Source organism: Eucyclogobius newberryi, unplaced genomic scaffold (genome assembly GCF_026437365.1).
Source record: "Eucyclogobius newberryi isolate DKJ021-1_F unplaced genomic scaffold, fEucNew1.0.hap1 SCAF_46, whole genome shotgun sequence".
NCBI lineage: Eukaryota > Metazoa > Chordata > Actinopteri > Gobiiformes > Gobiidae > Eucyclogobius > Eucyclogobius newberryi.
Window position 1 is genome coordinate 607,591 of NW_027316123.1, and position 16,838 is coordinate 624,428.

At 42.0% G+C, this 16,838-nt stretch overlaps 1 protein-coding gene across 2 annotated transcripts; it reads left to right on the top strand.

The window, feature by feature from the left end:
• Positions 1-12,947: 12,947 nt before the first annotated feature.
• LOC140380230 (protein phosphatase 1 regulatory subunit 3C-B-like) lies at positions 12,948-15,534 on the top strand. 2 transcript variants are annotated; one of them, XM_072464394.1, is made up of 2 exons: positions 12,948-13,156; positions 13,720-15,534. In XM_072464394.1, the coding sequence occupies exons 1-2, from the start codon at positions 13,143-13,145 to the stop codon at positions 14,684-14,686; spliced, it is 981 nt and encodes a 326-aa protein (XP_072320495.1). In that variant the 5' UTR covers positions 12,948-13,142; the 3' UTR covers positions 14,687-15,534. The 2 variants fall into 2 exon arrangements, with proteins under 2 accessions (XP_072320495.1, XP_072320494.1); XM_072464393.1 differs by having other exon boundaries at positions 12,974-13,156; positions 13,687-15,534.
• The last annotated feature ends 1,304 nt before the right edge of the window (positions 15,535-16,838 follow it).

The window sequence follows — 16,838 nt, forward strand, 5'->3', positions numbered from 1 at the left end:
AATATCAAAGATTATTTTTGTACTAAAGGCTCAGTTTAAAAGAAGGATTTACCAAACTCTTTTCTGTCAGTCTCTTATCGTGGCACTCGGATGTCACCTGTGATGACATGCGTGCGCAAGTCATGACCATAGTGACATCCTCTGGCTAAACTGAGAATTGCAACTCGTTTTTACAGTTTTTTCTAAACACTACACACAATTAGCAAAACCACACACCCAATTAGCAAAACACTACAGATCATTTGCAAACTTAAACACTCTTGTAAAAACTATACACTTCTTTTTTTTAAAAAAAGGATGCGTGCCAGTGTTGATATTGAGACCTGATGGATATCGTTGAAAATGGCGTGGTTATTAACAATGTTAGCTTAGAGCTGATTGAGTGTTATAGCATTGTTGGCCAAAACCATGTTTACTATCTCCCTCTCTTGCTGTTCTGTGAACATAGGAGGCCTTCCCCCTTCTCGTTCCTGACCCTCAATCCTATGTAGAAAAAAAAAAACAGTATACAATAGTACAGTAATTTCACAGGAAAAGGTAACAGAAGGGCTGATAGTGCATAGAATGCAGTACTTTAAGCAGTTACTGAAACCGTGCAGATGTTTTTGGTATGATGATATTTTTACAATACCTATTTTCCAGTCGAAATGTTCTTATCACACTTGCCACTTTATATCGGCTTAGATTTGGCTGTACTCGCAGTCCAACCTCCCTCAGCCTCAGGCCGTGGTTGACAACGTGGTCAACCAGTGTTGCGCGGATCTCACTTGTCAGATTCGGTCCTCTTTGAGCACCTTCTTCTTGTCTTCCTCTACCTCTACCTCTGTTGATTCCTCTTCCTCCCCTTCCTCCCCCTCCTCCACGACCTCCTTGTCCTCCACGTTCTTCTCGTCCTCCACGTTCTCCTCGTTCTTCCCGTCCTCCACGTTCTCCTTGTCCTCCTCGTCCTCCACGTTCTCCTTGTCCTCCACGTTCTCTTCGTCCTCCTCGCCCTCCACGTTCTCCTCGTCCTCCACGTTCTCCTCGTCCTCCTCGCCCTCCACGTTCTCCTCGTCCTCCACGTTCTACTCGTCCTCCACAACCTCCCCCTCCTCCACGACCTCCTTGTCCTCCACGTTCTCCTCGTCCTCCACGTTCTCCTCGTTCTTCCCTTCCTCCACGTTCTCCTCGTCCTCCTCGTCCTCCACGTTCTCGTCCTCCACGTTCTCCTCGTCCTCCATGTCGTCTTTCTCTTTCCATTGAGCTTGAAGACCGATGAACTCACCTGCTACTTTTTATAGTGCTTGAACCTGATTGGTCTGTCTACAATTAAGCAGACGAGTGTTTGCCCACCTGATGACTGTTTTGAACCAATAGTTGGACTGTGTGGTCATTTGACAGTCAGTGCTTTGGTATTGCAAGGAAGTGACTTCATGATAGATTTTTGTGTGTAATGTATGTTAAGTGTGTTTAGTGTTTTGCAACAAGTGTGAGGTTGACAATGTGCTTGTAGTTTTGCAAACATGGGCTGATGTTTTGCTTCTTGAGTGTAAGGTCTTGCTAATAGTGTACTACTTCTAATTTTAGTGTGTAAGCAATCCAAAAAAACTGTAAATTGATATTTTTATATTTGTCCCGGCTACATTACAGTTTTTTACGATTGAATAAACACAATTTTGATTGTTTTGTTTTATTTAGCAAAACTCTACACACAATTAGCACAAACCCAATTAGCAAAACACCTTAGCTCCTTTGTAAAATGAAACACTCTTGTAAAAACTAATACACTAATTTATCAAAACCATCCTTTTTTACCATATGAAACACACACGTTGCATTCTGCTTCTAAGTGCACAGAGTCGTATGGGTGAAGTACACAGTGAATTTGCAAAACATCACTCGGATTTGCACTGTAAACACAATGTCTGCTCACACTGTGCAAAACAACACACACAGTGAACACTACACACACTTGTGTGCATCACTGTAGACACCACACAGGACACAAGACTAATGCTGTTGACAATGTCATTCCCCCCACATACTCAAGCCAACATGGTGAAAAAAAAATCCTTTTCCAGTTTTCATGAACATTACATTTTATCCAGTACAAAAAAGAACCCACCAAAACTCCTCCCCCTCTTCCTCCTGCTGAAGTCTTCTTCTTCTTCTTCTTCTTCTTCTTCTTCTTCTTCTTCTTCTTCTTCTTCTTCTTCTTCTTCTTCTTCTTCTTCTTCTTCTTCTTCTTCTTCTTCTTCTTCTTCTTCTTCTTCTTCTTCTTCTTCTTCTTCTTCTTCTTCTTCTTCTTCTTCTTCTTCTTCTTCTTCTTCTTCTTCTTCTTCCTCGACCTCGACCTCGACCTCGACCTCTGGCACGGCCTCTGCCTCCTTCTTCTCCTCCTCCTCCGATTCCCCCTCTCATCCTCACTCTTCCTCTTCCTTCCATTTTGGTTCAGTTTGATGAACTCACCTGCTGCACCTGATGACAGTGTTCAATGGATTGGCACATGGGTGTGGTCATTTGGCACATGGGTGTGGTCATTTGGCACATGGGTGTGGTCATTTGACAGTCAGTGCTTTAGAATTGCAAGGAAGTGACATCTTGATAAACTTCTGTGTCTAAAAACATACAAGTGTGTTCAGTGTTGTAAATCACTGTGTGTGTTGTTTTGCACAAAGTGTGAACTGACTTATTGTGTTTACAGTGGTGCAGATCTGAGGCCCAGTTTTGCTCCTTGAGTGTAAGGTTTTGATAACTGGGCAAAACTTTAGATTTGAGTGTTTATTCAATCGTAAAAAACTGTAAACCATAAAAAATAATCATGTTTATTGTTTGATTCTGGGTTAGTCATGGCTCAGACTAGTCTAGTCCTACAATCTCATTAACATCAAGCGTAAGAATAGATATATTCTGTGTCTTTTGGAGAGCAGCATACATTTAGTTTTATTTGAATTAATAATTTTAAATTACTACCACAGTTTTGTTGGATTGAGTGAAAATCCTCTTGAATATTTTGAATCACTTGTGCAGCAGGAGGCGCTCTAGCATACAAAACTGCATCATCTGTACACAAGTGGATGCTACTTAGTTTTAGAAATTGCAGAAAATAAGTTTGTAGAAATTGTAAATAATAATGGACCATTGTCCAAGACTTATAAAGATAAGATTGTTTCTTATCTTTATTAAGATAAGACAATTCAGATTGAATGCATGAGCAGATGTTTCTGCTCATTCAATCTGAATTTTCTTATCTTCTTGAGCTCTATTTGTGAGGTAATCCGAAAACCATTTTTTAGAATTTGTATCAAACCCAAAAACATCCAAGAGAATACAATGATCTACGTCCCTGTCAACATGACAGGTACCGATCATTTGGTACCTGTCATGGCTAATTCTGAATCGGTCACAAGGAAAGGAAAACAGAAGAACATAATTAATGAAAAATGAACTTTTATTAACATGTCTCTTTATCATTTACAGGCTGAGAAATAGATTTTCAAAGTTAGGGGCCAGGGGGGACCCCTACCTAAAAAAGTTAGGGGCCCCCCAGCAATTTCAGGGCCCCACAAGCACGCGCGGCATCGCGGCGTCATAAGAACAAGATAAATGTGTTGTTTTAAACCTTGTTATTAGCATGTAAAACAATTTAAAGTACTTTTATCTGTTATTTGATATGAAGAGCACAAATACTGAATCATATAAACCAGAGATCATGATCTTTAAAACTGTTTAATTTAATGTCGGTGTAATCCCTCATTGGTCCAGGCGTGTTCCATAGTAGAAAAAGCTTCAGTAGTAGTCATCTGGACTCAGTTAGAAAAAATAGACATTTCGACTCTCATCCAAGAGTCATTGTCAATAAAAGAATTTAGGTCGAGAACTCCGATATTTATACTGTTCTGTGGTAAGTCCAGCCCATTGGGCGGAGCCTTCCTGAAGTAACAAACAACTCTTTCTACTTCAGGAAGGCTCCGCCCAATGGGCTGGACTTACCACAGAACAGTATAAATATCGGAGTTCTCGATCTAAATTCTTTTATTGACAATGACTCTTGGATGAGAGTCGAAACGTCTATTTTTTCGAACTGAGTCCAGATGACTACAACTGAAGCTTTTTCTACTATGTTTAATTTAATATAATAATGTTTCTTAGATACAAAATAAATACTGTTTACAGCATTTGACACAAGGAGATCTTGTGGAATATATAAAATTACAGCCTACAAAATAAACTACTAACATATATACATTGCCCCGATGCTAACAACTCCAAAGGGGGCGGGGCCCTTGGGGCCCTTGGATACTTCCACATTGACATTGTCCCTAATGTGCAAAATTTACAACTTTAAAAAGACTGAATTGCGAACTGAGGAGATTGACGCCCGCCAACCTCGATGTCATTTGTGGCGCAAAATTAGAGCGGGCATTTCCGAGTACAACCGAACGCAACCGAACGCAGCGGCCAATCAGATGCCCGCTTTCATTGACATTAGATCACGGACACCGCTCGGCCAATGAGAAGCGAGAAGACTGCGAAGTGGCATGTCTGTCAAAACGAAACTTAAGCGATGGAAATGCCCGCGCACATGCTCCGCTGCCTTCCTCCGCTGTATAACTGCAGCAATAATCGTGGTCTGTAGTACAGCGCGCCCGAGTTTGTGCAGAGGAATCGCTTTGGGCACGTTCACCGCGCTGTTTTTGCCTATTACAAATATATATTACGGCGAAAAATTTTCGTCGGCCATTGTGTCCGGAGCCTTGATTTTGGAGTCGGTCAAAACTGATTTTTGCGCCGGTCATTGACCGTGTCCGGCCCGTTATTTCGAGGCTTGTATTGACAAGTTAAAATCACAGCAAAAACCCAGTTGTTTTTAAATGTGCTTTAAATTGGCTTGGCTAATGATTAACCAGCCAATCATTAAAGCAAATATACTTTAAAAATAGCTGAAAGGAGATGAGCCAAAACATCAGAGGATACTTTAAACCAGGACAATACAATGGTAAAAGTCCATGCTATTTATTAACTACATACAGGGGTGTCTTGTTTATTTAACTGCAGTGACTGAAACAGATACAAGGTTATACATGTTAAGCAATATGTACATAAGTCTGAACATTAACTATATTTATGTGTACATAACTGACCCCAGGAAGAGAAGTTATTCCTGCAGTAATAACTAATGGGGATCCAAAATAAATAAAGTAAATAAAACATAAAGATAAAAAAGTTGGTGAAAAATATATAAAATATGTTTTTGTTACAGCATTGGAGTTTGCAACATCCTATTACCATATTCTGGAAGTTGCCACGGACGCAGTAATTAATTGTGATTTTACGACTCTGGCTGCATGATTTAACATAGAGCTGCTGATCTCAACTGGAAATAAGTTCTGCACAGATACAAACCGCCCAGAGAAACATGTTAATGCCCATGAACCTACAGTACACCGTAAAACTGTGTTTAAGTGTCGTAAAGGTAAGGTCATTTTTGTTTGTTTTCCAGTGAAACTCACGGATGGTATTGTGTCTTTTGGCTCTTTGGGTCGTCAGTGAAATTGTACAAAAGGCCCTGCGGCCCCGGAGTTCATATGCTCTTGTTGTTCATGGGGCGACCACTAGAGGCGCGCCAGCACCACAGGGTCCCTAATGACATCCCTGCATTCCACCCCCTTTATTCTTTCCCCCCTGCATCACCGAGTGTCTTATGCTGTCACTGGCTCTGGGCTGGTGATACAACACAGCAGCTACATCCCGCCTTTGTTCCTTTGTTGTTGTTGTTGTTGTTGTTGTTTTATGGCGGTTGGCATCCGAGTGTTGCATTACCGCCAGACTTTATTCCTCAGACGTTTCGTAGTCCTCAGACTCTGTCGTAGTCCGTAAAAGTACTCCTCCCATCGCTTTGGCGTTACAAAGCCCATGAGGTCATGATGTGTTTTTGTGACTAGAATAGTTGTTGCGTCAGAGACCAACCGGCTTTATTCCAGGGAGACTCTTCTTCACCTTCCTCGCCCTCTTTGACGTTCGGTGCTTTGGAAGTACAAAGCCCATGAGATCATGGGACGTCTTTGTTGTTTTACAAAGGCCATGAGGTCATGGGACGTCTTTGTCGTTTTATCCTTTAGAAGTCCTTCTTCCATCACTTTGGCGTTTCTAGGCCCATGAAGTCCAAGCGCGTTAGAACATCCTCTTGCTCCTCATCCTCGGCTCAGTCTCCAACACCCCCCACCTCTATAAACGTTTACCCAGCCCTGTGCTACATAAGTAAGCAACCACAGCCTGACACAAACCCTGTGACTGGATCGCCAGAACGTTCCGCAGATTGAACTCCCGCCCATTATTCCGAAACCACAAGGCCAACCCGGCCCTTTCCCTATCATAAGCCTCACAGCAAATCAGCACATGCTCGACAGTCTCTGGCACCCGACAGTGACCACACAGACCGGTCGGATGTTTGCCTATCCTACTCAGTGACCAATTGAGTCCAGTATGGCCAATCCTCATGCGGGCGAAGGCCCTTTCCTCCCACGCGTTCCTGCCCATAGACCCGCAAGGACCCACACTACCCTGTATGTGATAGAGATGCCGTCCAGTAACACAGTGGCTCCAAAATTCCTGCCAAAGGCCGACCACATGACTCTTGATAACAGGCTTGATTTCAGATTTGCTTAACTCAACCGCCACATCAATTGATGGCCGCCGAAGGGAACGTTTAGCCAGTGCATCAGCCATTTCGTTACCATCCACCCCCACATGCGCAGGGACCCAAATGAAGGAAACCCTCACATCCTTCCTGGACAGGGAGAGCATCAGACAGAAGATGCCATTCAACACATCCTGTCTGCAATCCGATTTCCCAGATTTAATGCTTTGCAATGCAGAAAGGCTGTCAGAGGCCACCACAATGCCGCAACACTGCAAAGCAGATTCCGCCCATTCCAACGCCAACCGTATCGCTATAATCCTGGGGAAGGGTATATAAGCAGAGGAATATACGGTGGAAGCACCGAACGTCAAAGAAGGAGAGGAAGATGAAGATGAGTCTCCCTGGAATAAAGCCGGTTGGTCTCTGAAACAACAACAACTATTCTAGTCACAAAGACATATCATGACCTCATGGGCTTTGTAACACCAAAGCAATGGAAGGAGTACTTTTACGGACTACGACAGAGTCTGAGGACAACGAAAAGTCTGAGGAATAAAGTCTGGCGGTAATGCAACACTCGGATGCCAACCGCCATTAAACAACAACAACAACAACAACAACAACATCGTTGTCTTGTCTTCTTTATCTGCTACCAAAAGCACCTCGTATCTTCTCGTCTTTCCGATCCGCATTCCTGGCTTCCAGTAGTGCTCTGACAGGCACTCTCAAGCAGTGACTTCTACAAACCCAGAACTAGCCCCTTACGGTCCACACCGCCTGGAGGTATCGGTCCTGACAGGTCCTTCTCAGACACTTGGGCCAATGAGACAGGTCAGGTAAGTCCAATTAAAGAAAAACTACTTAAGAAGGACATTCCACATTATCAAGCAGACCACCATTTTCAGTATGGAGGATCTCTCTAGTGCCGAAAAGCATGAAATAGAAATGCCTTGGACAAGGTATGAAAACCTCAGATATTTCACAAGCGTGATTCAGAGCACACGCGGATTTGTGCAGATAAATACACAATGAGGACGGTTTCTGCCAAACAAATACATCGGATGAAGAGAGCCAGGAGAGGCCCTAAGCGAAATTTTCTTTGGGGGCCCCTCACCACGTCGTCAGAATCAGTTTTATTGCCATTGTCAGTGAACAATTCACATATAGGGACTTGCTGCTTCGACGCAAAAAAAGCGCACGCACCAAAACTCCAGGGCGTCTGTTTGCCATCTTGGTTAGTTCATTATCAGCGCCTCACAAGCTCAAATATTGATGACTCAAATCCCACAATGCAACTTGGTATTCTGCTGACATCATCTCTTTTCCCTAATGTTCAGACCTTTTTCCTGTATTCTGGTGCATTTTAATGAGGTCACGTCGGCTAAAGTAAGAGTAAAATGTTGAGGTTGTACTGCAATAAAATGATGATGTGATGAAACTTTGCCAGGAGAAAGTGACTAAAGCCAGTTATTAATACATTAGTGTACTTAATTACTCAATACAATACTGGCTATGAAAAATAATTATGGTCAAATTGTGTTCATAACAAAATAAATGTACCTAAAACATAATTGTGTTGAACATCTATTTGTTGAATACCAAGTTAAATACCAAAATGAACTATGAACCACTGGAGGGCCACAGTGTATTTGTTAATACTAATAACTAATGTTCTTATTAGACAATTAAAGCAATCACCACTTAACATGGATAAATGGACTGCAATAGTGTTCTCTCACCACAACATATGTACAAACTGACCAAACATCAGCAGAACTACAAATATATAAAAGTAATAGTTGTCCTTACTAATTTATCTTTTACTGCTCCCAACTGTTCCTTCTTGCCAAAGTGACAAAACAAGTTATATTAAATGAAACAAATGGCATAAGCATTGATTGAACACTGATAAAACCTAGCTTTCATGAAAAGACTGCGTTTCTGCCACTTTATATTATTGTGCATAGTATTATTTTATAACAGACATAATTATAATAGGTCTAGTTATTTTTTACTATATCAATTTATTGTATTTTATAACAAATAGTCTAATGGTGTTTTTTAATCAAATTGAAATGTTTTATTGCTCTATTAAAAGATAAGAATAATAAGAATTGATTAGAATATAAATGTTTGTTCTGATCAGAACATCACACACTGGACTCACAATGCTGCGATGTGATTGGCTGATGGGCGTTACATGCAAAGTCAGTCAGCGCTGCGCTTCTTATGTTGTTGTTGGTGTTGTTTTAGGGCGGTTGGCATCCAAGCGTTGCATTACCGACAGACTTTATTCTTGTTGTTGTTGTTGTTTTATGGCGGTTGGCATCCGAGTGTTGCATTACCGCCAGACTTTATTCCTCAGACGTTTCGTAGTCCTCAGACTCTGTCGTAGTCCGTAAAAGTACTCCTCCCATTGCTTTGGCGTTACAAAGCCCATGAGGTCATGATGTGTTTTTGTGACTAGAATAGTTGTTGCGTCAGAGACCAACCGGCCTTATTCCAGGGAGACTCTTCTTCACCTTCCTCGCCCTCTTTGACGTTCGGTGCTTTGGAAGTACAAAGCCCATGAGATCATGGGACGTCTTTGTTGTTTTACAAAGCCCATGAGGTCATGGGACGTCTTTGTCGTTTTATCCTTTAGAAGTCCTTCTTCCATCACTTTGGCGTTTCTAGGCCCATGAAGTCCAAGCGCGTTAGAACATCCTCTTGCTCCTCATCCTCGGCTCAGTCTCCAACACCCCCCACCTCTATAAACGTTTACCCAGCCCTGTGCTACATAAGTAAGCAACCACAGCCTGACACAAACCCTGTGACTGGATCGCCAGAACGTTCCGCAGATTGAACTCCCGCCCATTATTCCGAAACCACAAGGCCAACCCGGCCCTTTCCCTATCATAAGCCTCACAGCAAATCAGCACATGCTCGACAGTCTCTGGCACCCGACAGTGACCACACAGACCGGTCGGATGTTTGCCTATCCTACTCAGTGACCAATTGAGTCCAGTATGGCCAATCCTCATGCGGGCGAAGGCCCTTTCCCTTCAGACTTCCGACCGGCTTTATTTCAGGGCTGACTCTTCTTCATCTTCCTCTTCTTTGATGTTCGGTGCTTCCGCCACAGCTTTATTCTTTAGGCTTGATTCTTTAGGCTTTAAGATTTCCACTGATGTCGTTGCTTGGCAGCCGTGCATCTATTAGACTGGGCGAGGACAGGAGACTACCCCCACCTCTATTTCTTCACTCTGATCACTTTGATTCCCCAAAAGTAGACCTCCATCACTCCGACTCCCATTTAGCACCTTTAGCCCGCTTTCCACCTCCGCCCAATCAAGCTCTTTTGTTCCAAGGAATCTTCCTGCAGCTTCAGCAATGATCCTGATCCTTTCAGTTCTGCTTTGAAGGCGTAGGGACGTCGTAGGGACGCCTACGATAACTCCTCTGACCGTGTGTCTTTCAGCATCAGACACAAGAATGTCCTTTCCACCCAGACGTTTAGTTCCAATCGCCTTCCTTTGCTGAGCCGCGTCCTTGCACACGACCAGCAGCGAGCCATCTCTAAGGACACTCGCACGCTTGACCACTCCCACAGCTACATGCAGGCTCTTTGTCAATGCCACTAAGATCTACTCCTTAAGGGATGCACTATCCTGTGCAAGCTTTATGATCACCTTACACACGCTGCTCTCACCCCCGACATCAATAGCTTCAGCTTCATCCTGCTGCTCATTTCCAGAACCCTCGGACGAGCTAAGGGACGTTTTACGTTTTCGGGCACCAGCAGCCAGAAAAGGCTGCTCCTCCTCGCCGTCCAGGACGCCATGACCATCGATCCACAGCGCAGATCCAACTCTTCTTTTTCTTCGTCTTCACCAGGCTGGCCAGGGACCCTGGAGCGTATGCCCCAAACATCCCAGTGGGCGTTAAGGGACCTGCATTTATATCATCTTCTTCTTCTTCACCTTTGGCATTAGTTGGTGTCCCAATGGCGACTGTCCAGGTTGAAGAAGTAATGAGCTTCAGGGTGTGTTTGGAGAGAGAGAAGGAGCAAGAGGAAGAGAGAGGAAGAGAGGGAGAGAGAGGAATAGAAGGAGCAAGAGGAAGAGTGAGGGCGAGGGGAGAGAGGAAGAGAAGTAGAGAGAGAGAGAGAGCGGGGACACAAAGGAAAGACACAAACTCCCAGTTCATCTGAAAGAGTTTCTTAAACCTGCTCATCTCTGACACACTGAGGCTGCTCTGCTCGTTCTGTGTGAATGAGGCCGAACACTGTTCACTCCAGAGTTTCATGTCAGAGGTTCTGGTCCGGATGAGACGGCGTTTGGGTCCGGATCGGGACCGGAGTCCGTCAGTTAGAGACCTGGGGCATAGACCTCACTCCCTCACCTGCTGCTAACACTACCGGGCTGGTGTAAATGTTATGCTTCATATCCTTCATTCAGACGTGTTACGCACACACCTGTCCCAGGTTAGGAGCACTAACATGACAGACTCATGACTTTCAAACAGCAGCATTAACGGTCTCTTTGTAAAATAAGTTCAATACCTGGAGAGTGTTGAGAGTGCAGTTTCTTTTCATCGTCAAGTCGTTTCTTCTTTTGTTTTTCGGCACCGGGGGGATATATTCTTCTGGACATGAGGACCACGTTCTCTTGTGTTTATGTCTTGCTCTCATTCTGATTGGTCAATTAAGTTGACCAATCAGGGCAGGTCTGGTACCTTGGTTACCAGGTTGTAATTTCAAATAAATGCGATTTGTGCGTTATATGTTACCGCTGTGTGCGCTGCCGCGCTAGCAGCGCTACTATGCTAGTGGCGCACGCTGCGCTTGGACTTCGCATATTTAATTTCGACTGGGGGCGTCTCTGGGCATTACTAACGGGGAAATGCTGACTGTTGAGGCAAACCACTGTGTTTTGGGACTGACCATCCCACTAGATTTCAGAGATGTACTTGGGCCTCAGAACCCCTGCCATGGACACAACAGATGAATCACTTTGGAGTATAATTTTGGCAGCAGGGAAAAGGCCATTGTAAATTTGTGTGCATATTAAGCCTATTTTTTAATTCTTATTTTCATCTTATAGCTTATTGTTATTTTTATCCCATCACAGATTTGAATGGTTTATATTTTTGACTTTTATGTTGCACCGAATCACCAAGACAAGTTCCTATGTTTGTGAATTCTGTTCATTGACAATGGCAATAAACCCTTTCTGATCCTGATCCTGATTCTGACTCTGATCCTGACACAAGCCGCCCCGACCATCAAAGGACTGGTCTGACATTATAACAGACATTAGACAAATGGAGAAAATGACTTTCAGACTTGACCTGAAAATGGACAAATTTGAACAACTTTGGGCCAGGTGGGATGCCGTAATTTCATTTATGTTTAACCGTGTGGAGCCATTATTATTACTAAGATAAGATAAGATAATCCTTTAATGTCACACAAGGGGAAATGTGGTTGTTGCACTGCAGTAGAAACAGGAGGAAAGGACAGATTATAGGAAGTTTTAAAAACACACTCTTAATAGAACTCTTGTGAACAAAACAAAAAAACTCTTAACAAAACTCCTCTCCTATCTTAATAGGGAACGGAGGGGGGGAAATAAAATAAAATAGATGAATAAAAATAAAAAGATAAAGATAAAAATAAGATAATAATAAAATAATTTTAATAGAATAAAATAAAATAAAGTAAAAAATAACTAGCACAAGACTAGGTAATACTATTAGTAAGTAAGTAAACTGAATAAAAACAAAATAGAACACTCTTATTTGTCATTACTTGTATTGTTGCTTCTTTCCTTTGCTCTCCGGCTGTGTCCCCAGCTGCTGTGTTTTGTGTCTGTAAAAAGAAAACGTTGAAAAAAAAGAATAATTTTACATTAGTTTTTTATTAACTTTTCTTTTTCTTTTAGTATTTTTTTTGTATCTGAGTCTGACTGTATTTCACTTTCTGTTCTATTGTGGTTAAATAACCGGTGTATAATTCCTGAACTTTGCCTTTTTAAAAATACTTTTGCTGTAGGTCACTCTGACACAAATACTTGGAGGGGGACTTGTAGTAGTGCCCAGGCTTGTCATCGCCTCTGTGGTGTCAACAGTGTGAAAATGACCACTTCCCACCAGCAGGGGTCCGTCATGTTTCTCAAATAGCAGCTGAAACAACAGGTCGAGGCCTCCAAAACCTCCCCCTGTGCTGCCGGCCCACTGCCAAGCCACACCTGCTCCCATTGGCTGGCAGCAAACTCACCGCTCGGTCCGATTGGCTGCCCGGCGCACCACATGACCGACTATGCAAACGCAAGCGATGTGGGAGTTGAAATTCAGGAGGACTGAGCAAGCCTGTGCACTGAGAGGGAGGACAAGGGAGAGAGAAGAGCTCAAAAAGGACAGTGCTCTCTGCCTAAAATGAAAGGGGTGTGACGCAGTTATGCACTGCTAAAAGATCAGGAGAAGATTCTACGGATTTACCACTTTTTTTGTTTTTGGGGATCTATTTACTTGGTCCTCTATGAGTGCAGCAAGGTAAGAATATTTGAAATGTGATATTTAAATAAAGACAAACTTTAAAAAATCAATTTTTTATGAACTAGTTAGTTTTAGGGTTTTATCTGTTGTTATTTAAAGATAGATATCTATCCATACATTTTTTGCACAGTGAAAAAGAAATTACAAATGTAAAACCATTTGATTTCAAATTTGGTTGGATTATTTTATTTATTTCCATTTGACAAAAAAGTACATAGCAACGCAGTTCAGTAAAAAGTGAATACAAATTTAAATGAATAGTAATAATGTGAATCGTGAACTTTTTGTGCACAATTAAAATGTTAAAAAGTACGTATATTGCAGCACAGCACAATAAAACGTGAAAGTAAGTTTAAATCAATCTAAATGTTATAATTTGAACTGTTTAGATCCATACCAAAATATACCAATGTACCTTTCTATGCACATCCACGGATACAAAATTCAAATCAAACTTAAACAACATTGGAAAAACTACTTCCAAAAGTTTAGAACGTTCTAATAGTGTATTTTGTGTCCTTTTTCAGTCCCTCTCTTCTCCCCACCCCCTTCTCCCTCAGTGTTCTCCGGTCTTTCAGCCCCACATCGATGCCCAGCCCAGTCATGCCAATGGACGTGGCTATGCGCTTCTACATCAGCCACTCTCCCCCTCCTCTCAGGGGTTTCCTCAGCTCCTACGAGGGCCTACAGCGGGCCAACAAACGGGCCATCGCAGAAAACTCGCTCTACAAACCTCTGCGACCTTGCCTCAGCTCCCAGCAGAAGGATGCGGAGCAAGACGGCGCTTGCTGGGCCAACAACAAAGCGAACAAGAAAAGAGTTGTGTTCGCCGACATGAAGGGATTGTCGCTTACTGCCATTCACGTTTTCTCGAAATATGACGACGATTCGTATCAAAGCAATGACGATTTGCAGTTTGATATGGGCGACTTGGAAGCGGCTACCATGGAGCTAAAGATCAGCTCCACGCGCAACCTTTCACTTGACTTCAAACAGCCGTCCGCAGACTACCTAGACTTCCGAAACAGGCTGATGCAGAACTCTGTGTGCCTGGAAAACTGCTCCATGCAAGAGCGCACTTTAACAGGCACCATCAAAGTGCGGAACATTGGATTTGAGAAGTCTGTTCAGCTACGCATTACCTATGATTCATGGGCTACGTTCACCGATGTTGAGTGCACCTTCATGAACAACGTATACGGTTGCCAGGATACCGATATCTTTGCATTTGTGCTGGAGCTACCCGGGTATATCGCACCTCAGAACAGGGTGGAGTTCTGCATCTGCTTCCAGGCGCAAGGGCAGAGCTTCTGGGATAACAATGACGGAAAAAACTACACTCTGAAGCACGAGGGCTGGAACGGGGAGGACATGACCGTGCCCGCCATCCCGTCCGAGGCCAAACACGGCTGCAGCAAACTACAGGACACAGAGTATGACCAGTACGGCAGCCCACGCATGTCCAGCGGCATGTTCCCGGGCTGGCAGAGCTGGGGCCATGTTGAGACCACAGTGCCTTATTGGTAAAAGGGTGTGTTTCTTCTCCAACTTTGACAGGTAGTGGGACAGTCTGGACTCACCTCTGCCTGCAGAAGTACTGAACTGCAACAAACTGACCTTCCATTGCTGTACACTGGCCTTTAGGTCTAATGAACTCTGCTCAAGTATAGCTGAAGGACAAGGAGAGATGATTGAGGGAACCCTAGTGTGTTTCTTGTATTTTGTAAAGAAAAAGAAAATACTATTAATAATAATAATAATAATTACGTGCCTTGTAGAGTGTTTGTCCTATTTGTACAATCCACAGAAATGTAAAAGCTCTAGTGTGGGCTTCCTGTAGTGTTCAAAATATGCACTGATTGAGATGTCCCTCACAATGTGGTGTCTGAAATTGAAGCTAATCCTTCATATTGAAGGAACAGTGTGAGGTTAGCATAGCTACAGGCTTCTCTTTTCCAATGAGACCATGCACACTAAGCTCCTGCACCTTGAAGTAATCATCACTAGTGATTAGACCAGCATCATGCAGTCCTGCCTTTCCTCTTTACTCTGCACATCTGATAACCTGTAGAATGTGGTCTCTTTGAGCTTTTTTAGATATAGGGATCTGAGCTGCTATAGGCCCTAGAGAGACTTTGCACGTGATTGGTCGTCTTGACAGGGAGTTGTCTGTGGTTTCAGAATGTCAGAAAATGAGTGTGTACAGTGTTTGTGCAAGTGAGTGATGAGTGTACAGTGTGTGTGAGGCTGGATCAGCGCTTCTGAAAAGTCCTGTCTGAATGTGTCTCAACTTTTGTGTTCACTTGAGGGTGTGTGCTGACCACACCGCAGATATCTATACTCTTTAATAAAGATATTTCTATCTTTGTGCTAAACTCTTGTGACTCCTGCTCATTTTACATAGTGTAGGCTAGTATTCACTGTTACAGATGAAATACGCTAAATAGCACAATTTTTTTTGTGCAATTGAAATTAACCTCACAAAATAGTGCTGGTACATTTTAGAATATATTATTCGTTTTAAATCTTCATATAATTATCGTGTAATATCAAATATCAATCGACATTGCAAATTGCTGTAATCAGCAGCACAACATTGGATTCATTACTTGAACTCTGGAGATGCAGCTTCACCTAAATTATGAAGTAAAAAAACAACATATACAAAGGTTAAGGTCATCTTTGTGACTATTATTTTGGAGAGGAGCATCTATACAGGATTGGCCTAAAGTGCTGCAACGATTAATTAGAATAATTGTGTTAAAATAATCGTATACAGATAAATGTAATCATAATATGAACTATACAGACTCTAAAACACATGCCAAATTCAAAATATATAAACAAAAAAGTTGACATTTGGGTTTAATGATACCAATTTTATAGTTATAAACCATTTCTTATTTAAGAATATTTGCTGTCTAGAACATTTCAGTCAACATATTTCAACCTTTAATTGGTTAAATATGTATCTACAAAATCTCAATCAAAATCAATAGTTTGAATAGTCAGAAAAATAATCTAAACTAAAATAATATAATATTCCAGTAATAAACTTACACCAATAATTGTTTGAAAAATAATCACTGACTAAAATAATATAATATTCCAGTAATAAACTTACACCAATAATTGTTTGTTGAAGCCAGCGTAATATGGATGTTTTAGGTTTATAAGGCTTATAAGGCTCCTTAGTTTCAGGTCACATCATTTAAAGATAACACTTCATCACAAATGTAAAGGAGTGTTCCAAAGCTTACACAGATGAGACACTTGAAATAGCAGGAGGTGTTATCTTTAAGTCATTTTACCATCTACCATTCAGTGTTCATCCCAGAAGGCAAATGTTTATTTTCAAACCTTTAATAGCATCATTTTAGTTGATTTTTGTTGTTATTAAAGCACATTTTTGGCTAAATCTAAAGATCTATTTATATAAAATGTATCTATATATATAAAACTAAAATCTGGACCCTGTCATTGGATTGCACCTGTGTTGCAGTCTTCATTCTCGAGCAAAAGAAAACATCACCAAATGTGTGAATGGAACAATTGACTTATTTGTGTGTGTGTTTTTGAGTAAGACACAAGGTATTGTAGTACATTTACTAATGTACTAAGTGCATCTACTATGAGCAGTTTTCAGACACAATACTTAAGCTCCTACTTCCTTACGCTA